Genomic DNA, 23,793 nt, shown 5'->3' with positions numbered 1-23,793 from the left:
TATTAATGATATCTAAGCTGACATTCACTGTTTCGACACCCACATTTTGCCACTAATTCTATTGATATCCATAAACGTTGCTAAATTTGACCTACCCTTCAGGCTTCTAAAGATTCAAGCAACATTTAAGCAGCACTATATACTAGACATTATGAAATATTGGGGGCATGAGAAGATTAAAACAGTCTATCCCGATTCTACTGAAGAGATGGATGTCTAAACCCATGACTGACTGGTATAAAACGCCTTTGAGTACACTCTAATAAATACCTGTTTCTTTCGTCCTTCGTATCTACTGACCTACTCAGGATTATTTAATTCACATTTTATATGCATTTTCTGTCCATTCCTAGAAGTAACAGGTAAAAGTGATTAGAAAACAGATCTAAATAAAGATTCTTAAGGCACACCACTAAAAAGAACAGTATGCATTCAAATATGCTGGTTAATCACTACCCTTTGGGGATGTGTGTTCAACCAGCTCTATATTCACCCATTGATATCATTGCATGGCCTATATTTCTCCATCTTTCACAAGTATATCATGAAATGCCCTATAAAAGGCCAAATATCCTATGCCATTGAATTATTTTTCCTAATCTATCCAGCTGTAAATCCTGTCAAAGATAAAGTTCCTCTGAAATAATTTTCCTTAATGACCCCGTATGGGCTTCGAGTCATCACTGTTTCTTTCAAAGGTGGGAAATATCCATGCAGGTCATTGAATTAGTCCACGTATCACTGCTTAGAATTTGTTTTTAGTTTCGTGGTACTCATGTCCTTTTTGGCTTGAAAGTTTCTTTTTAACTTGTAAGGCACATTCCACATTTCCTCCTGGGATCTGATAATGCACTATATATACCTTATATTTTACTTTATCTCTGCCTGCCTTCAGTTAACACAATCGTCTGGGCCAATCGCTGTGGCTCACACTTATAATCTAAGCACTTTGGAAGGCCAGGTGGGTGGATCACTGGAAGCCAAGAATTTGAGACCAATCTGGGCAGCATGGTGAGAGCCCATCTGTATGTAAAAAGTAAACAAGCAAACAAACAGAAAAATGCACAGCTGTCTGCTGGTAACTACTAGAGATTTGCCAGTGATTTGTCACCAGTTATCAATGTCTTGCTGGTGCCAAAGATTTTTCATCCTAAAAGTGCACCCCAACCTTCAAATAGGAACACATATAAGGCTGTAGTGAACTGCTCCTCTTTCCCATCCTTTGTCTTTGGTTCTCTAGATTAGCTATCTATCTAATACACTTAAAATAATTAAAGACTGTGCCGGGCACAGTGGCTCATGCCTGTAATACCAGCACCTTGGGAGGCCGAAGCAGGTGGATCTCTTGAGGTCAGGAGTTCAAGACCAGCCTGGCCAACATGGTGAAACCCCATCTCTACTAAAAATACAAAAATTAGCTGAACATGGTAGCATGCACCTGTAGTCCCAACTGCTTGGGAGGCTGAGGCTGGAGAATCACTTAAACCTGGGAGGCAGAGGTTGTAGTGAGCTGAGATCATGCCATTGCACTCCAGGCTAGGTGACAGAGAGACTCTGTCTCTAAAATAATAATAATAATTAAAGACTAGAACAACTCACTAATTAATGCAATTATATATAAAATAGTTCAGGCATTAAGCCTCATGGAAAGACACTAAATTTATGTTGATTGGAAAAGAAAGAGGAAGATTCTTTCATTCATTCCATATTTGTTGAGTACTTACCCCGTTCCAGTTACTGTATCCAGGAACATGTTCAGTCATGGCCCTGTCTTTACAGTCTAGTGCATGAGTAAGTTGTATTTGAAGGGATATACCTAGCGAGAGATCTTCCAAAGGCATCATTTACGAGATAAAAGACTTAGGAAAGGAAGTAAACATTTGGGAGGCATCAGCAGATAGATTAACCTGGATAAAATGTAAAGAGAAAGAAGAAGAAAAGATGAGCAAAATCTTTGTTAGCCTTGAGGCATGAGGATTACTCTCAGATGAGGTGTAAGAAACATCAAGGGATGAAAATCAAATGCAGTTTGGAGACCAAATGAGGTATCAAAGGAGGGGTAATGATCACATTAATAGCTGACACTTATTACACTCACCTTTATGTGACAAGTACTTTGATGAACTTTTGCATTCTTTCCTCTCTTCCTTTTCACAACAAGCCTGTAGGGGAGTTTCTGGTTCTATCCCCATTTCATTGATGAAGAGGTTAGGTAATTTGTCTAAGATCACAGAGGTAGTGGGTATCCAAGCAAGGATTCAAATTCAACCAGAGTGATCTCTGTCTGAGATCCTCAGAATATCTATTGGAAAAAGGAATGATTAAATTTTAAGAGCAGTTTTGTATGTAGATTTACCTGCCTTTAGGTTTGCCCTTGATATCTTAATGAACTGTTTCTCGGATAGTCATATCTTATGCTTCACTAGTTTGCCAAGCTTTCTCCCTCTTTTACAAGGTGATAAATTCCCTTACCACCACCTGCCTCTTCTAGGCACTTTCTCCCTTTTTTATATGGCTCTACATTTCTTTATCCCCATCTGACCTGCCGCTTCAAGGCACTTTGATATCTCCTTCCACCTCACCCTGTCTCATCCTCCATGATCCAGTCATATTAAACTCTTCTGAGAACTCACCTGGTGCTTTTCACTCCTGAGCTTTCAAAGCTTTCCCCATTCCCAAACTTCACATTCTCCAGGATGCCTTCCCTGGTCACCCAGGTCAAGGCTGTGAATGTGAGACCAATGTGGTCACACATGGCCACTCACTCAGCAGAGCCCTGTGCTCTGAGATTAATGCTCTGAGTTGCCATCCTGAAATTCCAAATAATTTTATCTTTGCTTTTGTGTTTTATCAGTGAAGTCCAATAGGGCAATGAAGCGTGTGTGCAGGCCTTGGAGGCTTGCCTCACTTGTAGTTCTGCAGGCTTCTCCAATGCCTGCCCAACCTTCATCTTCACGCCAGCCCAATGATCACTTCCCACCCCCACCTACCAACATGCTTGGGTACCAGTGCAGAAGAGCCAGGGTGAGGCTGGGTGTCTTTGAGGCTCTGTATTCACATAGCCCCACATCCAAGGGAGTATGGCACAAAAGAGTAAATAAAAAGCACCCCCCGGGTGCGGTGGCTCACGCCTGTAATCCCAGCACTTTGGGAGGCCGAGGTGGGCAGATCACGAGGTCAGGAGATCGAGACCATCCTGGCTAACACAGTGAAACCTCGTCTCTACTAAAAAATACAAAAAATTAGCCAGGCGTGGTGGCGGGCGCCTGTAGTCCCAGCTACTCAGGAGGCTGAGGCAGGAGAATGGCATGAACCTGGGAGGCGGAGCTTGCAGTGAGCTGAGATTGCACCTCTGCACTCCAGCCTGGGTGACAGAGTAAGACTCTGTTTCAAACAAACAAACATTAAAACAAAACAAAACAAAAGATCCTGACAGGTCTGGAGCAACACCACTGAGGGAAAAAGGAAAAAAAATCTCATTTACTGCTTTTTGAATAGGTCCTCCTGTTTTTATTTTTTACTGGATTCTGTCATTTATATTGTCACACTTTCTGCAGGGCTTGCAAGCACAAAGGTCCGTAGGCATCATGTGAAGTAATATGAACGAATCAAGTGAAGTGGATAGAAGCCAGAGCAAAGTAGAGAGTACATGTTCCTCCAAAAGGAGGTCACTGCTCCAGCCCCAGCCAGTTATTTCCATGGAGAACATGGACCTAAAGTTTTCATCCCTTCTGATTTTTCAAATAAATCTGAATGTTTATGTAAAATACCTCACTTGTTTTAAAGGTTAAAAATTGCTAAAACATGATAAATTCCAAATAAAATTTGCAGGTCATATAAGACTGGTCTATAGGCCGCTATTTGAAACCTTTGAATCTCTGATTTATTGTACATTCCATCTTAAATGTCATTTCCCCATTAGACTTGGCTCTATAAGAAAGTGTTTGTGATTTGTTCTTGAATCTCCAGAACCTAACATAATTCATAGCAAATAATAGAGGCCCAATATTGTGGAATGAGGATCTACCATTGCTGTTGACACTTTTGAGTGTTTCTTGATATTATTAAGTGAATATTCTTCAACATTTATACAAAGATATTAATATTCTCAGAATTTATACTCAATAATATAGACAATATAGACAATTATTTCAGTGGTTTTATAGTTATAACAAGTCTTTTACTTTGTAAAATACAAACATACAAGTACCAAAAATCTTTTTCACTAGAGGGCTTAAATATTAATATTTTGCATTTCATAAATTTCTACATATGAATGTTGAGAATTTCATTGGAAAAAAATCAATGAATGAAGCTTTAAAAAATTAATAGTTCTCCAGCTAAAACAATAGTGTTTTTTTGTTTTTTGTTTTTGAGATAGTGTTTCTCTTTTGTTGCCCAGGCTGGAATGCAATAGTGCGATCTCGGCTCACTGCAACCTCGGTCCCCCAGGCTCAAGTGATTCTCCCGCCTCAGTCTCCCTAGTAGCTGGGATTACAGGCATGTGCCACTATGTGCAGCTAAGTTTTTGCATTTTTGGTAGAGACGGGATTTCTCCATGCTGGTCAGGCTAGTCTTGAACTCCTGACCTCAGGAGATCCGCTCACCTTGGCCTCCCAACTAGAGTATACTTACAAATTTTTTAAAAACTTAAATAATCAAAATATGCCATATAAAGTACATTTTTATTGTAAGCCTAGAATTTCAATAACATTTTTACATTATGACATTTTAAAATATCTGTTCTTACCAGAAAACTAATGCTGTTTTCCTTAAATATTGTACAATGAATTATGAAGTAACAGAGTAACATGGGACTTAGAGCCAGGATACTTGGCAAGTCCACAGTTTGGAACTTATTTGGCTTCGTGGCCTTTGTCAAGTCACTTATATTCTCTGCATCTAACATCCTATTTTGGTAAAATAATCTACAAAGTTTTAATATCTCTTCCAGTTCCAAAGTTTTATGGTGATAAAAAAGATGCCATGTTTTTAAAGGTGATATAATTTTTTTCAGCCATTCAACATATTTTAATTATCTACTATGTGCTAGGCACTATTTTAGACCCCGAGGACTACAAAAATAAACAGAAAAGATAAAACACTTCCTCTCCTGAAGTTTATGCTCTAGTAGCAAAGAGACGATAAAAAGTAACACAAGAAATAGGGGCATTGTATGGTATAGTAATGGTGACAGAGGCTGTAGAAAAAAATATAGAGCAAAGTAAAAGGGTTTTGATGTAATGTTGTAGGGCAGAGATTGCAGTTTAGTGGAGTAGGCAATGTATGTCTCATTTAAAAGCTGATGCTTGAGCAAAGACACAGGAGGTGAGACAGTGAGCCATGTGACTATCTAGGGAAAGGATATATCGGTCATAGAAAATGGCTATTACAGTAGCCTTGAAACATAAATGTGCCTACCATATTCAGGAAACAACAAGGAAGCCAGTTGGATCAAATAAGGAAAATGACGGTAGGAGAGTAGAAGATGACATTAAACAGGTCACTTAGGGGAAGGATCATGTAGAGGCTTTGTGTAAATGTTGGCTTTTACTCTGAGAAAAATGGGGAGCAATTAGAGAGTTTTGAACAGGAGTATTAACCTGATTTGACTTAGATATTAACACCTAGGTTGTTGTGTTGAGATTAGACTATACATGAAGAGGATAAAACCAGGTATAAGCAGTTAGAACATGAATACAGTTGTCAAGGTGAGATATGATGAGCTTGGATGAAGAAGATGTTAGGTGGAGGTAATGAAAAGTAGTGAGATTCTGTACCTATTTTTAGGGTAAGACATTTGAAATGTTAAATTTGACAGAGATACCAAGTTTGCAGTTACATATAAGAATCGAGTTCAGGAGACATATTCAGGCTAAAGACATTAATTTGGAAATTGTTATTATATAGATGGCACTTAAAGACATGAGACTGAATAATAACAACAGGGATTGAGTATACAGAGAAAGGGGAAATAACCTATAGATTATACTTGAGGACATTTCAGTGTTGATATGTCAGAAATAAGTGAAGGAACCAGCAACACAGTTGGTCAAGAGACCGCCAGTGAGGTAGGAGGAATACAAAAAGAATATCCTATCCTGAAAGCCGGGGTTAGAAAATAGGTCAAATAAAATGAGGACTGAGAGATGGCTTTGGATTTAGCAGGAATGATGTATTTGATGACAAGAGTAGCCTTACGGGAGTGGGTAGGAATTAAGTAGAGTAGGTTAAAAGAAAGAGGAAGTAAAGGAAGTAGAGAGAACCTGTATAGACAACTCTTTTGAGAAGTTTCACTGTGAAAGGAAATGGATAAATGAAGTATAGGAGCTATAAAGGGAATTAGGGTCAAAACAGTGATATTTCTTTCAAGATGGGGAGATAATAACATGTTTGTTTTCTGACAAGAATGATCCAGTATAAAAGGAAATATTGATAATGTGGGAGGAAGGGAGAGAATTGCTAGAGTGACACTCTTAAGTAGGTGAGAGGGGATGAGGTCTGGCGTACCAACAGAGGAGCTGGTCTGAGCTGGACAACAGTTCATCCTCAGAAATAGGACAGAAGGAAGAGCATGAAGAATCCATGCTTGTAGGAGGGCAAGTGCAAAGTATCATGTAGAAATTACTTTGTTGATTTCAGCTGTTTTAACATAGAAGCTCTTATTTATGGGTTACTTGATATGTGGTAAAAAAAAATTTAAATATTGACTGCATTAACTCATTTAATTCTTACAACACTATAGGAGTAATTCTACAAAATTAATGGATGAAGGAGTAGAGAGTTGAAGTGACCTGTGCACAGCCTGGGTTCTAACCCTGGTGGTCTGGCTCCAGAGCCTGCCCTCTTAGAGTCTACGATGCATTGCCTCTGTTCTCTCCAAGAAAAAAAACACCTTCTCCAGTCTTATTCTCTACCAACATATTTGCTAGGACCCTTTTAACAAAATGTTGAGTTGCTTCAGGCACAGATTTGTGTTGCTATATGATAACTTCAGGAAAATCAATCCCTTAGATATCTCTTAAAGGCTTACTGTGGAATCATATGCAGAAATTAAGAATTCATAATTACATTGAAAAATTACTTAACTTTCTCATAAATATGATGTTGTTCACACCCACAGAGAAACCGAGATAGAGGAAAAGGGAGATGATAGCTCCCATCCAGGAACTTTAGGGCACGTGAATTTTTTTTTTTTTAGACAGAGTTTCACTCTTGTTGCCCAGGCTGGAGTGCAATGCCGCGATCTTGGCTGACTGCAATCTCCACCTCCTGGATTCAAGCAATTCTCCTGCCTCAGTCTCCTGAGTAGCTGGGATTACAGGCATCAGCGACCATGACCATCTAATTTTGTATTTTTAGTAGACACAGGGTTTCTCCACGTTGGTCAGGCTGGTCTCGAACTCCCACCCTCAGGTGATCCTCCTGCCTAGGCCTCCCAAAGTGCTGGGATTACAGGCATGAGCCACCACGCTCGGCCGTAGGGCATATGATTATTGAATGAAATGGCCTAAGAAATGTACTGTTTATATTGTTTGGTTACTTGACTGCTTACCCGGCATTTATACGTTAAATCTATGGACATGAGGCCCTATTGTGTTTGCAGAATTTTGTTTTTAAACTGGTGCAACTACACATTCCATGCATATAGCAAACTTGCACTTGTATAAACTTATGCACCAAAAAGCTGATGTACTATATTCCATGGTCTTGAACATTACTAGGAAACTTCTATATTCACCTAGTTTACTTCATTTACATTCACCTAGTAAAAATGTTGCACCTCTTCACTTCTCTGAATGCTCGCCGATAAGGATTCAGTCAACTCAGTATCCACTACCTCTCTTCTCAACCTTAGATGCTGGCCAATATTTAAATGATAGGAGCTCACTATTGTAGACATATTGATGATTTCGGATTGCTCAAAGACCTAAGACTTATGCAGCTTGTTCTTAAATACCCAACCTGTTTAAGAGCCAGAGTCCTGAGGTTACAGTTTATTTAAGGCCAAAATGCAACAAAATAAGCACAGTGAATGTGGGTGTGTGACTCCTCCAGTCAATACATAACCCGAATTTAAAACTTTTGTGCTACAACAAATACAAGGCTTGTTTGATTAAAGGATTTGGTTCCTGGAAACTGTCTTAGCAGAATTTACTTAAGGCTTTCAACTTTGTGCTACGAAATGAGAAGTTTAACCAGGATATCAGTTGATGCATTTCCTTTGCTATTTTTCTAAGAGCAAGACTGGAAAGTTTTATGACACTGTGTTCTCAGTCTGGCAGGGTTTAAACAAACAAGGTTCCCTTGACATGAGGAAAGGTTGCCTTTGTTCTTGTCTTAGCCATTTGTCTTGGGATGAGCAGTACAGTCATTTCTCATACATGTGGAAGTAGCTAAGATCAGTCATTTACCTTGGAACGTAGTTCAGTGGACACTACACTGATGGCATTTTAAGATACATGTTTGTTCTTTATGTGAATGTCCTTAGGGCCTTTGAGGCTGCCCTGAGATAGAGGCAAGGGAAAGTACATTCATGTGCTACCTTCTTCTCAGGGTTAACATAAGCCTTGTTTCTTCATTCACCCTGTCTGATATGCGTTGTTTCTGATTTGGCCTTGCTTCTTAGCTCTTGCCCTATTCACATATCCTCTGCACCATCCTTTATCCCCACCCCTATCTACCTCCACTCCCTATCCCTAGCATGGTGACTGCCTCTTCCTAGACTCCTATTGGTTTTAGTCCATGGCTTCAGCTTAACATTTACTTCTGTTTTATTCCTGCCTTCTCCAAATCACTGAGTGATCTCAGTCATTTATTTCCTCTCTTCCAGTACCCCCTGTTTCTCCCTCTGGTCAGTTTATGCATCTATTTATTAGATTTCCACTACAAAACCAAACACTCCTCTCAGTCTCTATTCCTACAAAGCCTCACTGTGGGTGTCTACCACCTGCAGTACAGGCAGCCTTCCCTGGGCTCTTTCCACCTGTGGCTTCCTTTAAGTGTGCAGTAAATGCCACGTCCATGAGTGAACACAATCTTCTCACCAGAGATGAACTCTCTTGCCTCTAAACTCTCAGTCTTCTAAAACTTGTTTGGTCACTATCCCAACTTTTGTAGCTGTTATCATATTGTCTTATACTGTAGGTATTCCTTCATACTTCTTACCTTTCCTTCTCGATTTTAGCTCCTTGAAGGGAGGGGACATGAGTTAAAAATATTACTATCACCCACAGCACCTCACGTAGAAGACACTATCTTTGTCCAATGAATGAGTCCATTTCTCATGATGTCAGTGAAAAAGGAGGGGGGAACAATGATATAAGAAAGACACATTAGCATTTATTAAAAGAAGACAAAAAATTGATTTCTCAATTCCTGTATCAGAGACAGGCAGTAGATTATAAAGATAGGAAGAGGATCAGGAAGGCTTGGTTGGAGAAGGACATTCTGAGTGGCCCAGAAAACATTCAAAGCAGTCAAGTTTCCACGGGTGCTTTTCTTTTCCTGATTACTCTTCTATTGTCTGGAATTAGCCTAGTTTCTATGCCCTGTGCCCCTAGGATATGTCCAGGTATTTAGAGGCCTCCTATGGGCAGGTGTCAAGGGTCTATGACCAAAGTTGGTTACATATATTATACCCATACAAAGGAATTTACTTAGAAAGTGTCTGCAGAAGAAGCCTTATTATTAGTTGATCTCTTCACATTATGAATGTTCACACTGCAAAATTGTGCCTGAAAGACAAGAACTTCACTCAGAGAGGCACATAGGTACCCATATTTGGGTTGATGTAAGGCATGGACCCTTCAAAGTCAACAAATATTTTATAAGCAGGAAATAGATTTATCCCACCCCCAGCCCCCAACCATGAACCCATCACCATTTCTGTGCTACCTGGGGTTCAGGCATAGATTAAAACCCCTACTGGCTGTAAGTTTGGTCTGTGTTCACTTCATGACCTTGGGAATTTTATTGCCCCCCTTAATGGCCATTCTAATCGCTTATCTTCACAGTTCATCATCTTATTACCTGAAGAGAATCCTAAGAGCTGGCTCATTTCTTCTGTTATCTCTTTGTATAAAGTTTAATGGATGTGCAATCTTTTCACTTTTCTTTTTTTCGGTGTCTGAAAGGTTGTGATAACAAAAATAACAATAGCTACAAGCTTTTGTGAAGTTAATTATTTTAAATGAGCAAAGAAGACCAAGCATCTGAGAAGAGAATGGCTCAGAAATTGGAAAGAAAGCATGATGCTCTGCTACAGCTGGTTGATATTTGGCTCTTTTATTTTTCTCCTGAGTAACATAAGAGCCATTGAGCTCAGAGGACGTGAACATCCTGCACATGAAATAGATGGTGTGTGGAGGAGGTGAGGGGGGTGCACCCAGCAGCAATTCTCTGAATCCTTCAGTGAGCTTCCCTTGAATATGTCGGAGAAGCAAGTAGAGGGGCTGGAAAACAGAGGCTCTGCTTGGATGGCTTCCAACACACTTCACAAAGCTCAGGAAAAGCTCAGCTAAGCCACATGCATTTTATGTTTTCCCAAGGAAAGACTCTGCTTGTTGGTCTCAGGGTTAAGGAGTCTCAGCAAGTTTTTATAGATACACTCAAACACTCTCTTAGTATTTTCCTCTGTCATGGAAAAGAGCCCCGGGAATAAAATCACACTTAGTGCCTGCTAGGCTAGTTGGCTCAGGGAAGAGATGTCGGGGCAGTTAACTATATTGTGGGGCACCCTTAGCTCCCCAGCTTCACTAAGTTTATAAAAAACTGTGTGTGTGTGTATATGTGTGTGTGTGTGTGTACATAAAAGTACGAAATCCTGAAATACATCTACTCTTCTGAGTTTAGTTTCAAGTTTCAACTAAGATTGTGTGTGTATGCACACACACATGTATATATGTGTATATATATACACACACATACATATATATATGAATGAATACTACCTTCATCTTTATCAGGAGGAACAAATACACACCATATAAACTGTAAAGTGTGGAGAGATACAAAGGTGATAGGCAAGTGACAAATCTGAAAACTGTGAAGAGTTGAAGCTTGGGTTTTTTCTTTAATTTCCCCCAAAACGTATTTTAAAGCAAAAAACTAAAGCATTTACTGTTCCTGTGTGAGAATGATTTGGGATGTTCATTGGAGCAAAAAGGCCATTTATGAACTGACTTTGGCCTTGCTTTGGCCTGTCATAGTCACTGTGTTTATTTCAGAACCTGAGATTTACACTGACTGCATATTAACAGAGAAGAAAACCTGGAGTCATTGGCAATTGGAATTTTCCAGTACAATTTTCCATTATCTGCTCAATTTAAATTGTTTCTTTTCTAGAAAAAAAACAATTTATTTTTAACTTTTTCACTTATGTTCCTCCATAGAAGGCTTACTACTATTTTAAAGACATTTTACCTTGCTCACAAACTTGTAATTTTCTCATTCATAATTAATGCTTTCCTATATTGTCATTTTCCTGAAATTTTAGCCATAAAAAGTATATATAATTATGCTAAATAGAGATGCTGGAATATCATTAGTATCAGAAGTATGTAACAGTGTTCCTAGGTTTAGAATGTTGTGTGTTCCTATTTTCCCAGGTTTCCACTTCTATTCTTGTAGAACTGGAAACCAGACTTGTTTTGGTTTTGTGTTTTTGGTCATCTGATTATACTTTACAATTAAGAATCAACTGGTTAAATAAGTGAAGATGGAATTGAATAAAGCAACTATCCTTATGCTAATGAGAAAATCTGCAAAGTTTTCTCTTTTAAATACTTTTAACAGAAACAAATATTTAATTAGAATTGTCACTTAATATCTTGCAAGAAAGAAAAATGTGGCCACTTAAGTTTTTTTTTTTTATTTTCTGACTAGAAAAATCATATAAAGTATTGACCACTTGATTCAGAATAATATGATGCAAGATGCTTAAACAATAAGTCCATGCTGTTTGGGAACTATACAACTGCATACAAAAGTAAAAATCAGTTACTTGAACGCAGCAAGTGCAAAGTAGTTCTACTTCAGCCTGATTAAGCAGCGCCACCTACTGCACAGAAGATGTACTTTATGTTCGGGAATTCTTTAGCAGAAACAAATCTCTACAGAGCTAAGCACAGAACAAACTCAGTTTTCAGTCTGCTATTGTGTAAAATTTACATCTGGGTTATTTTATTGAAGTTTTTTCTAGTGTTTCTCTGTGTCTGTTAGTCTACCCCTTCATATTGAGAGCAACAATTACATAAGAAAGTGAGAGATAATAGGAGATAAAAAATGCAAATATGAAAAAAATAGGAATATAGGATATTCATTCTTGACATCTATTGATGTATCTTTTATTATGAAAAAAAGTCCAGTGTACCTCCATTTTCCTTTTTGGACAAGGGTTCGATTAAAACAAGCATTGATTAACGGTTGATTCTTATGTCATTGTCATAAGAATCAACCGTTAACCAATGCTTGTTTTAATCGAACCCTTGTTCACATTTTATTCTAGGCTGCCTATAAGTTTGTCCAGTATTAAATGATCATGCATTAATAGGACACTGTTGCATTCCTCTTTCTCTATGCTTTTTATCCTTATAATAGCACTTACGTCTACAATATTTTTAAAATAATAATTTCTAACATTCTAATGTATTTTACATTATAGCATCACATAGACATTTCATAGAGTATTAATAAGTGCATATCATTTAATTATGTTGGGTCCATTAATTATCTTTTCAACCCTTTGGGTTTATTTTATCTAGTCTATTATACCACAACATAAAATAAATAAGTGACAGTAGACATGGTACGATAGTGATTATGATTCTTTTTATTGTTCTCTGTCACTCTTTCAAGGTCTTAACTACTTATTTACTACTCACATTACTCACAATGATGCTTGCACTTTTATGATGAGGAGATCATATCATTTCAGTTCCTGCTTTATAATTAATTTCACAGCATGTACTCATTCATATCAAATCGTATTTGTCATCCATTAATTTATTTATATATTAATGGAATGTCACATAGTCAAGAATTTATGATAGTTAACATTTGCCAGGACTTTGATCTCCAAATTAACTGAAACAGAACATAAATTGTTTCTCTATCATACCAAAGTCATAATTATATGATCGAGGCATGTTAGAAATCTAGACATACAAATAGCACAAATGGTCTCAGTTTTGCATCCTCATTTGAAGAACAGCTATTTGAATCCCAAATACTACCGAAAACTTGACTGACTTATACTTATCTATATCTTTAAAACTCTGTTATATTTACTGTAACTTTTCTCATTCAATTAAAGCTTATTGAATATTTACTATATGCCAGGCACTGTGCTAGGTTCTAGTAATTCAGTGATTAAAAAATGAATTCCTTGCCCTCAGTGAGTTCTCTTTCTTGCGGAGGAAAATGGTGAGTAGTGTGTGAGTAGTCCTGGAACAGTAAGGACAAGAAGCTATAGGCACAAAAGGAAGTCAACTCAACCCAATCTTCAGGGAACAGGGAAGTGTTGTAAGGGGGAAATGAAGGAAGATTTCCTGGAGAAGAGAAATCCTGAATTGAGTCTGCAAAAGAGATAAAGCATTTGTCGGGAAGATAAGTAGAAAAAGAGTGTTCTAGGAGAGGAGATAGGATTTGCAAAGACATTGAGATGAGAGAACGGGGTAAGTTTAAGGAAATACATGTGGTTCACTTCACCTGAGACTCAAGACAGCAAATACAGTTCTGAAAGATGAGATTAGACAAATAGGCAAAGTTTAGATAATGGAGAATCTTTCATGAGTTCGAACTTTATTTATTTATGCATGCTTTAGTGGATTTTTTTAATCAAAATATTTTAAGAAGTGAGAAGTGAGTGATAGAATCAGATACAAACTGATTAGAAATCTTTCCAGCAACACTGTTAAGAAGGGAATTCAGTAGAGTATGACTGGAGGAAGGGAGATGGGTTAGGGAGTAGTCCAGGAAGTGATCCAAGGGAAAGCAATAAACGACAATGGGCATGGACAAGAAGAAGATGCATATTGATGGACTGTTACAGTAGTAGAATTAATTTAATGACCAAGTTAATGTGAAAACTGCAGAAGAGGAAGGCCAGTAAAACTTCTATTTCCTGTATGAGAAAGGTTTGATGGCACCACTCACTAAGATACAGGCAGTGCACAGATTAGAGATGAACAGAGAAGAGAGATCTGCTGCAAATATATTAAATGCATCCATGTGGAGAGGTCTGATGGGTGGCTGCTTATGGACATTTTTAGGGGACAGATTTAAATTAGAGATCTTCAGGTCTAATCTTTGTGAATCTTTAAGAATATGTCTAACTTTACTGAAAAATTAAAAATAAGTTGGAAGTTGGTTCTGCATTATATTCCAAGACCTTCCTTCATCTGTTGCACTGTTCTTACACCCCCTCCCCTCAGAGGACTGGTATGAACAGTTGTATCCCCTCATCCTTACCCTGAAGGACTGCATGGGAGAAGTGGTGAACCGAGCCAGGCAGTCCCTGACGTTTGTGCTCCTTCAGGAACTTGCGTACAGCTTGCCCCAGTGTCTGATGCTGACGCTAAGAAGAGACATCGTCTTCAGTCAAGCAGTAGGTGCCTGTTGTTATTGTTAGTACAAAACAGTGCCGGATTGTTAACATTCTGTCCTTGATGATGAATAGAATTCTTATTGGGACAGCTTTATTTTTAGAAAGATCCTTAAAGTTTTGGTACCCCATGTTTCTTATTCATGATAAATATCAGCTGAATATCCTAAGCAAATAGTTTATGAGACCTTAAGTATTTATTTCTGAAAAGAGATGGCCAAGTCTCTAACATATAAATTCTGCTTCACAGTGCATGAAATCCATGAAGGACGTGGTTGTTATCTTTGTATTATGCTCAGGGGTCTACATAAGTGTAAGGGAAGGGACTGTTGCCTTGCACTGCAGGTGACAAACTAGGACTTGGCAAGGGGGATCTGTTTGCAGTTGCTTATTTGTACAGTTCCCCCATGAATCTTGGGACAGGGTTTCACAATGATCTCTTATTTTGTTTTTAAAATAAGTTTTCAGGGCAGTAAGGCTTAAATGGGAAGTTTGACAGGGCCACCTTCTTTGCCTACACCCAACATGTTTCATAATGCCAAGGCCTGCCTCCATCATGGTGACTGTGCTGGTGCTTTCCTTCTCCCCACTTGCCTCCATCCCCATGGCTGAGTTTTATAGACACGGCATATGGAGGGGGAGAAAAAGAAGACTTATCTTTCTAAACATTCTAGGAAAAGGGAATGTTTTAACCAAACTGTCCCTTTCCCACGCTATTTCATGAATGGTACAGTGGCACATGGAGTTAACCAGGTGTCGGAAAATATGCTCTGCCTTATACATACATGTTTTGTCATTGTGTTATTTTAATGACCCTGTGAAATGATTATTATCATCTCTATTTTACATGTACAAAAAATAATAAGATTTGGAAGTGCTTAAGTGTTTATGATTTTACTGTTAGAAATGGTAGACATAAGATTTGAAGACCCATCAACCTCACTGCTATCCATGTTCTTTTTCCCTTTGGACTTCTACCTTCCCCAAGACTTTTATACACAGCAATTCTAGATCAAAGACTGTCCCCTTGTTTTAATATGCCTACCAAATAGTTGTAGTTTTGTTACACATACCTGAGAATTGAATCTGTGATGCCTCAGAAGTATTAAAATATTTCAAAATAAAACAAATACGTTTGCTAACTGCAGTAAATCTTATCAGTATTTTATTTTCAGCTTGCCGGATTGGTTTGTGGTTTTATCATCAAATTACAGACAAGTCTGTATGACCCAGGCTTCCTACAGCAGCTTCACACAGTGGGGTTGATAGTACAATATGAAGGACTACTAAGTACATACAGTGAGTATTGCTTTAGTACGAGTTAAAAATCACATTTCTATTCGTAAGGATATTTAACCCACAATTTTTTCAGAAAAACATAAAAATAAGAAGTAAACCTTTATTGCACCAAATATTACAAAAATAATATAGCTTTCAGTTTTTTTGTATTCACTTTGTAACTTACTTTTGCCTCCCATTAAGGTTTGAAAATGGAATTATAGATTATTTCAGAGTGGACTCCTGAGCAGCCATCTGGCTTTTTTTAATATAAAAGGCTCTGTGCCAACATAGTTTCAATGACTGGATTTTAAAGTCTGAACCCTGTAATGTCTAGAACTGCACTGTTCAATATAGTAGCCTTGCGTGACTGTTGGACACTTGAAATGTGTCTGGTCCAAATCAATAAGTACTAGATATGCAGACCAGATTTCAAAAACTAGTTTTAAAAGGTATTTTACATTGATACTACTTTTATATTAATTTACAACTGAAATGGTATTTTGGATATATTGGATTAAGTAAAATCTATTATCAAAATTAATTCTACCTTTTTAATTTCACTCTTTTAAAAAATGACTACCAGGAAATTTAAAATTATATATGTGGCTCACATTATGTTTCTGTTAGAGAGTGCTGATCTGGAATCTTAATGATCTCCCTCTCAGGCTGCATTTGTTAATGTATGGAGATGCAAAACTAGCATGAACCTGGGTCAGTGATTATCAGTTCAGCTACCTCTGTTATTTCTAGACAACGCTTATCAGTCCTGCCAGTAGAAAGAAATGTACATAAATCATAAAGGGGTTACAACCTTTCTCCAGCCTCACAGCAAACGACCACGTTTTTCCTTCCCTCAAAGGGTAGATTGACTTCTGGAGTCCATTGAAATCGTTCTCATTTCACTAAGGAAAACCTTCAGCCTCTGAGGAAAAGTAGAGTAGGTTCACTGCATTCAGAAACTCATTCAATAAAATGCTAGAACAAATTCCAGCGGGGAGGCATAGTAACTAGTGACATTTTCCTCAAATATTTGTTTGTAACTAAGTGCCTTTTCTCTTGCTTAGGTGATGAAATTGGAATGCTAGAGGACATGGCTGTTGGCATTTCTGATTTAAAGAAAGTCGCATTTAAAATAATTGAAGCCAAATCCAATGATGTACTGCCAGTTATAACAGGAAGACGGTAAGCAGTGCTCACAGTGCTCACTTCCTGAAGACCAGGCTTTGTTAGACGTGTCATATTAACTCCTGTCAGAGGAGGCAAGGAGAATTCAGGTTTGATTTGGGAATTTTTATTTTGTTTTTTTCCTTTTTGGTAAAAAATAAACATGGATGCTATAATATGGGACAATCTTGAAAAGCTCCTGGAAGTCTCATGAATGTTTTAAATTGTAGTGAGTTGAGTATGGTAGTACTCTCCCACAAAATACAAGAAATTCAAAATAATAGCTTGCATGAGAACATTTTTCTCCTTATTACTATCTCATCCAAAGCTCTGGGTGTTTTTACTTTTGTGGGAATCGTTCAGTTAATAGAGTCATAATTCTTGAGATGACTTTAAATTAAATTCAGTTAAAAGCAGTAACATTTTAGAAAAGATATATTTCTGTGTCAGGGGAATATACCACCATTTCTCTTAATTATTTTTGACAACTCACTCTCAGACTGTGAGATTTCCGAGAAGGGTTTTAAATAAATAATTTCGAAGGTCAGTGTATGATGGGCAAAATATCAGAAATAATTAAGAAAAATGATGGTGTGTAGAACATACCTCCAAAAGAAGAGGTACATCCTATAGTAACTTGTCTCAATCAGAAGTCCAAACTATTCTGGTGTTAGTATTTTTAATTGCTGCATGAGGATATTTAAAATTGGAAACATTCTCAGGTCATGTTCAAAACATATGAATATACAAAAGGGAGAGTCCGTTTCATGCTAGAGAGAGATGCAAAACAAACTAAGTATAAAGTTCAAAGTAAACTTGTTTTCTTGTTGATAGTAAACATATAATAATTATTTTAAATTTTGTGAAGGATACCTAGAACCACATAGTTGGCTGAAAGGTAACTTTCTTACTCACAAAAAAACCCACATCCTCAGAAACTAAATATTTACCTAGAATTAATACTTAACTTGTCATTCATTTGGGAGAAGGAGAATAAAATTGCTTATACGCACACCCGAAAAACAGCACAATTCTATATTTCTCTCAAGTTTACTGTCAAAAGTGAAACACTAATACTTATATCACAATGTTTAAGGGAAGCTTCCAGACCATCTGGCGTAGGCAGAGTGCAGCTTGCTTTTTCTGAGGAAGTTCTTCAAGCAGTATTGAAACTCAAAAGTGATCATGCGGGTAGGGGCATGACTCCGAGAATGATGAATTGAGCAGCTTAGCACACCCTCTCTCCAAAAGCAATATTACAACTGGAAATAATAATCCAAAACAACCATTTTAGGACAAACAATAAATCGGATGCACACCACAAATTCAGAAGCACTTGTTTGCAAGAAACCAGCGAACATTGGGTAGCATCAGTAAGAGTCTGAGGCATTTTGTTGAGGATTGCTCCCATCAACCCTGGCCCTGTGAACACAGTTCTCCTAGGGCAAGGCCATTAACACAACAGCTTCACTACCAGAGTGGGCTGATTTGACTTGGATTGGAGTAGGAAATAGCACAGTCCTGAAAGTTGTCAGAAATAGTGGTGGTTTAGATTAACAAGTCTAACTTACAATCACATCAAAACGAATAGATGTAAATTTAACAAAGTTAGAATGTTGTACACAGAACACACAAAATATTGCTGAGAGAAAGTAATAGGATCCAATAAATGGAGAGACAGCCTGTGTTCATGGATTAGAAGACTCAATATTGTTTAGTAATTCTCCATAATTGATCTATAGATTCACTGCAATCACTATCTAAATCTCTGTAGTCTTTTTGCAGAAATTGGCAAGCCTAACCTAAAATTTATATGTAAATGCAAAGGACCCAGAAATTTTGTAAAAGAAGAACAATTTTTGTAAAAGAAGAACAAAGTAGAAAAACTTATACTTTCAAACTTCATAAATGACTACAAAACTATAATAATCAAGACAATGTAGTATTAGCATAAGTATATACATGTAGATTAATTGAACAAAATTTACTGTCCAGAAATAAACTATTATCCTTAAAGTCAATTGATTTTCTACAAAGCTGCCAAGGTTAATTCAATGGAGAATGGAGAATCTTTTCAAAAAACGATGCTGAGACAATTGGTTTATCTATATGGAAAGAGAAGAATTTACACATATGCAAAAATTAGCTCACTAGAGATTATCAGTCTAAATGAAGAGCTAAAACTGTGAAACTTCTAGAAGAAAACTCAGAAGGAAATATTTGTAAGTTGGGTTTAGGTAATGAGTTCTTAGACATAACACAAGAATCAAAACCCATAAAAGAAGAAAATAGATAAATAGGACTGCATCAAAATTATAAACATTTAAGCATCAAAAAAAACCATTAAGTAAGTAAAAAGACAAGCCACAGATTAGATGACAATATTTACAAATCATATATTTGAAAAAGGACTCATATTCAGAATATGTAAATAAATGTTACAACTCAATAATAATGATACCAAAAACCGAATTTAAATATGGGCAAAAAGTTTGAATAATCATTTCACCAAATAGGATATATGAATGATTTATAAGGTCAAGAAAACATATTCAACATAATTCATCACTAGGAGAATAAATTTAAAATCAAAGATACCAATCCACTTACACTAGAATCATCAGATAAGAGCAAATGTTGGTGAGGATGTGGAAAACCTGGGACCCTTGTACATTGCTGGTGGAAATGTCACTTTGAAAACAGTTTGACAGTCTTAAAAAGTTAAATATAAAATTACCATATGACTCTTAGACATACACCCAAGAGAAAATGAAACATACCTCCACACCATGGCTCATTCCTGCATGTTCATAGCAGCATTATTAATAATACTCCAAATCATGGAGAAATGCAAGTGTCCATCAACTGATAAATGTGTCAACAAAATGTGATATTGATACAATAGAATCCTATTCACTAATAAAAAGAAACAAGCTTCTAATACATACCACAACATGGATGACTTCAAAAACATTATACTAGGTGAAAAAGGCCAGATAGAAAATATTACAGACTGTATGAATCAATTCATAGCATATGTGCAGAAAAATAAAATTCATTCATAGGAAATAGAGAGAAAATAGATGAATGGTTTTCTGGGCTGCTGATGGTAGTAGAGTTGACTGTAAACAGGCACAAGGAATTGTTTTAAGTTGATGGAAATGAACTAAACCTGGATGATTGTGATGATTGTGTAATTTTATACATTTGCTAAAATTATTAATTATATACTTAAAATACATTAGTTCATATCAATTTCTTAATAAACCTGGTAAAATTATCACAAAGAAATTATATGTTTCACCTTCAGAGCAAGTTTAAATCATGAACTGACTCATTGATGCTTCTCATATTCCTGAAAGACTGTTAGCCAGGCTATTGTAAATGACATTGAGAGCAATTAAACAAAGAAAAATAATGCGCTCATTCATCTGAAGGTAATGCTAACATCTATGCTTGCTAAATTCGTGATATTTGCCAGGTCTCTGTTTCATAGCTAGAAAAAAAAAAGTCTCAGAGTCAGTGGTCCCTACTGTTTATCAATAATGTTACACTAGGAGAAATTAAAAAGATTTTCACAAAGAGGCTCACTATTTGCCCTATGCTTATTTCCCCAATGTGTATCTTACAATCCCATCCCCTGTATAGTTCTTGAAACACATGGATTTGCTCAACCTCTGGGCAAAACTTTCTAAATTTCTATATTCAATTCACACTGTATCGGAAGATGACAATTTTTAAAATATGTAAGTAGCTACTCTTATTAATCATATTGTATCAATCCTAACTTAAATTTTCAACATTAAAAAGGGGGTAGTTTTTAATGGACATTTCCAATGAAAAATGCTCCTGTGATATGTTAATGCTTCAAAATGACCAGAATTCCCAAAAGTTTCACTCTAAGCAATAAAACCATTACCTTTCCATCAGCCCATCATAAACAGAAACACTCATCAATAGTGATAACAAACAGGCCATACCAAAAAATTATATAACTTATTTGGTTTATTTAGCTTCACTGTATTGAAACAGCAGTCATTAGATTAGTGTTCTTATTCTTAGGACTGATTGAGTTGTAAAAATAAGAAAACAAAATGAGACTATCAATGCACATGACCCTGGGTATACAAAAATGGACTAAACATTTCTTTCCTAAGGAATTCAGAGTGAGGTAGAGAAATCACACATGTATATGAATTCTTACAAACTTTTTTATGTCAAGCAATTTAATAAGGAGATGAATGAATGAGGAAAATAAGCATATAGCAAACAGAAAACTAAATCAGTGCTATATCCCAACCCTTTTATTGTTTTCTTCCAATAAATCTAAAATAACACAAAACAAGTAAGTAATGTTTCTTCACTTTGTCCTCTGCCTTCTTTAGAGAACATTATGTGGTAGAGATCAAGCTTCCAGCCAGAATGTTTGAGTCGCTACCTCTACAGATTAAAGAAGGACAGTTGCTTCATGTGTATCCAGTACTTTTTAACGTTGGAATCAATGAACAGCAAACTCTGGCTGAGAGGTAAGCTTTGGTGTAAGAGTGGCACTTGAGATTTTTCTTTGTTCCTCTTAAGCATATGATGAGAAGTCCCATGTATCTGCATATAGAACTAACATCGATTTATGCATAACATTTTTCTTTTAATCAGTACCAAATTATTTGAGATAGAAGGTAAATTTTCATATTTAAGGAATCCTGGCCCAAGTCGAATTTAAATGTGGCAAAAACATTGAGGAATATCTTGATGCCAGTACTAAATAAAGCATTCAAATTGTTTAACCTTCTTTATTTCCAAATACCTATGTGTGTATTAAAGTTTAGAATTCATGTTTATATATATCTCAATATTGTAAACAGATAATAGCATCAAATTTTTTACATCTAAAACAGAGTCTTTCTCTTTTTTGTGTTTATTGTAATGGCTATTATTTGGTAATGTTAACTTTTTTTTAATAACGACTTGCTCAGTCAACAAATGATTGTACTGTGATCCCATGAGTCACTGTTAAAAACCACTTTTTTCGGCTGGACGCGGTGGCTCATGCCTGTAATCCCAACATGTTGGGAGGCAAAGGCAGGTGGATCACCTGAGGTCAGGAGTTCAAGATCATCCTGGCCAACGTGGTGAAACCTTGTCTCTACTAAAAATACAAAAATTAGCTGGGCGTGGTGGCGGGCACCTGTAATCTCAGCTATTTGTGAGGCTGAAACAGAACAATCACTTGAACTGAGGAGGCAGAGGTTGCGGTGAGCCGAGATTGCACCATTGCACTCTAGCCTGGGTGATACGAGCGAAACTCTGTCTCAAAAAATTAACAAAAAAAATCATAGAGCATACTTTTGAAATATTTTAGAGAAAGAAGTTATCATCTTCTCTGTGGGGGCTGGCTGGAGAAGTTCCTTCACAGGCAACAATTTGGGGAGTTTGATAGCCTTTGGAAGTATAATATTTAACATGCTTTCTTGTCTATAATTCACTCTCCAAGTGACCCCTGCCCCACAGGTAAGTTTAAAAGTACCTAGCACATCCCTTGCTTTGGTAATTAAGCACTTTTGAAGGCTAGTGTCTAGGATCAGATTATATTCTATTTATCTGTATATATTTGTCTTAGCAAATTCAGTGTTTGAGATGAATGATATTCCTGAGCATAAACTATACAACTTGGAGCAGGGAAACAGCACTCCAAATTGCCTCTTCTTTGGTACACTAGAGTAGAGTGTTTTGAGTTGGAATTAACAAGGTCTGTTATTGCAGTCTTGAGAGAGATATGAGACTCTTTAATTCACAGACTTTTCAAAGACTAGTCAGTATTATATTTTCAAAGCTTCTAAAATGGACTAATTTGCATCATTCTTGTCATTGTGACTGTTTTAGTTGTCAGTCATTTTATTTAAGAAGTGTCCTTTCCTTCCCTCTCATCTCTCTTTCATACTAAGAATGCACTTTTTTCACACACGGAAGCTGTACAAGATACACAAGACTGGAAAAGGAGGCAAAATGGCAAAGTAGGGAAACCCTGCGAGAAACAGGAGGCCTGAATATGAATAGCACTCTGACATCAACCAACTGTTAATCTGAGCATATTGCTTGCTCTGTATTCTCTGAACCTCCTTTTTCTGATTCTGAATTTTGAGCTTTAGCAGCAACATCTACATGTTAGATGTGCTATGTAATCTAGAAGTAATATTTTACTTCTGTTTACTCAAAATCAAAATGTAGATCTTGTATATGACCGTTCTTAGATAAATAAATACTATTAGTCTGCTAGGGCTGCTGTAACAAAATACCATAGACTAGGTGGCTTAAACAACAGAAATTTGTTTCTCATAGTTCAGGAATCTAGGAAGTCCAAGGTCAAGGTTCCAGCCAATTTGGTTTCTGATGAGGGCTCTTCTTCTGGCTATCAAATGACTGACCACATCCTCCCTGTGTGCTCACACAACCTCTTCTTTGTGCCTGTGGACAGAGAGAGCCCACCCTCATAATCTCATTTAATTTGACCCCTTAGGGGCCATAACTCTAAATACTGCCATTTTGGGGGATAGGGTTTCCACATATGAATTTTAGGACAACACAAGCATTTACTCCATAACACTAATATTAAGCAAGTATGGTATTTTTAAAATACCATGTGCTCTGCCAAGCTATGGGACATAAGGAGAATAGAGGGTAACAAGAAGCATGGAATCTGCTTCCTATCCTGAAAGAATGTATAATCCAGTGAGGAAGAGAAGTCA

At 36.9% G+C, this 23,793-nt stretch overlaps 1 protein-coding gene across 6 annotated transcripts in view; it reads left to right on the top strand.

Moving 5' to 3' along the window:
* INPP4B (inositol polyphosphate-4-phosphatase type II B) overlaps positions 1 to 23,793 on the top strand; it is an 865,488-nt gene that overhangs the window by 753,952 nt on the left and 87,743 nt on the right. For all 6 annotated transcript variants that reach the window (XM_033215351.1, XM_033215352.1, XM_033215348.1 and 3 more), the window contains 4 exons: positions 14,436 to 14,608; positions 15,781 to 15,904; positions 16,951 to 17,068; positions 21,436 to 21,576. In XM_033215351.1, coding sequence (XP_033071242.1) covers positions 14,436 to 14,608; positions 15,781 to 15,904; positions 16,951 to 17,068; positions 21,436 to 21,576 — 556 coding nt within the window. The remainder of the gene's footprint in view (positions 1 to 14,435; positions 14,609 to 15,780; positions 15,905 to 16,950; positions 17,069 to 21,435; positions 21,577 to 23,793) is intronic.

Source organism: Trachypithecus francoisi, unplaced genomic scaffold (genome assembly GCF_009764315.1).
Source record: "Trachypithecus francoisi isolate TF-2019V2 unplaced genomic scaffold, Tfra_2.0 Lachesis_group1, whole genome shotgun sequence".
Classification (NCBI taxonomy): Eukaryota; Metazoa; Chordata; class Mammalia; order Primates; family Cercopithecidae; genus Trachypithecus; species Trachypithecus francoisi.
Note: the sequence above shows the minus strand (reverse complement) of the source record. Positions and strands in the feature narration are given on the sequence as shown.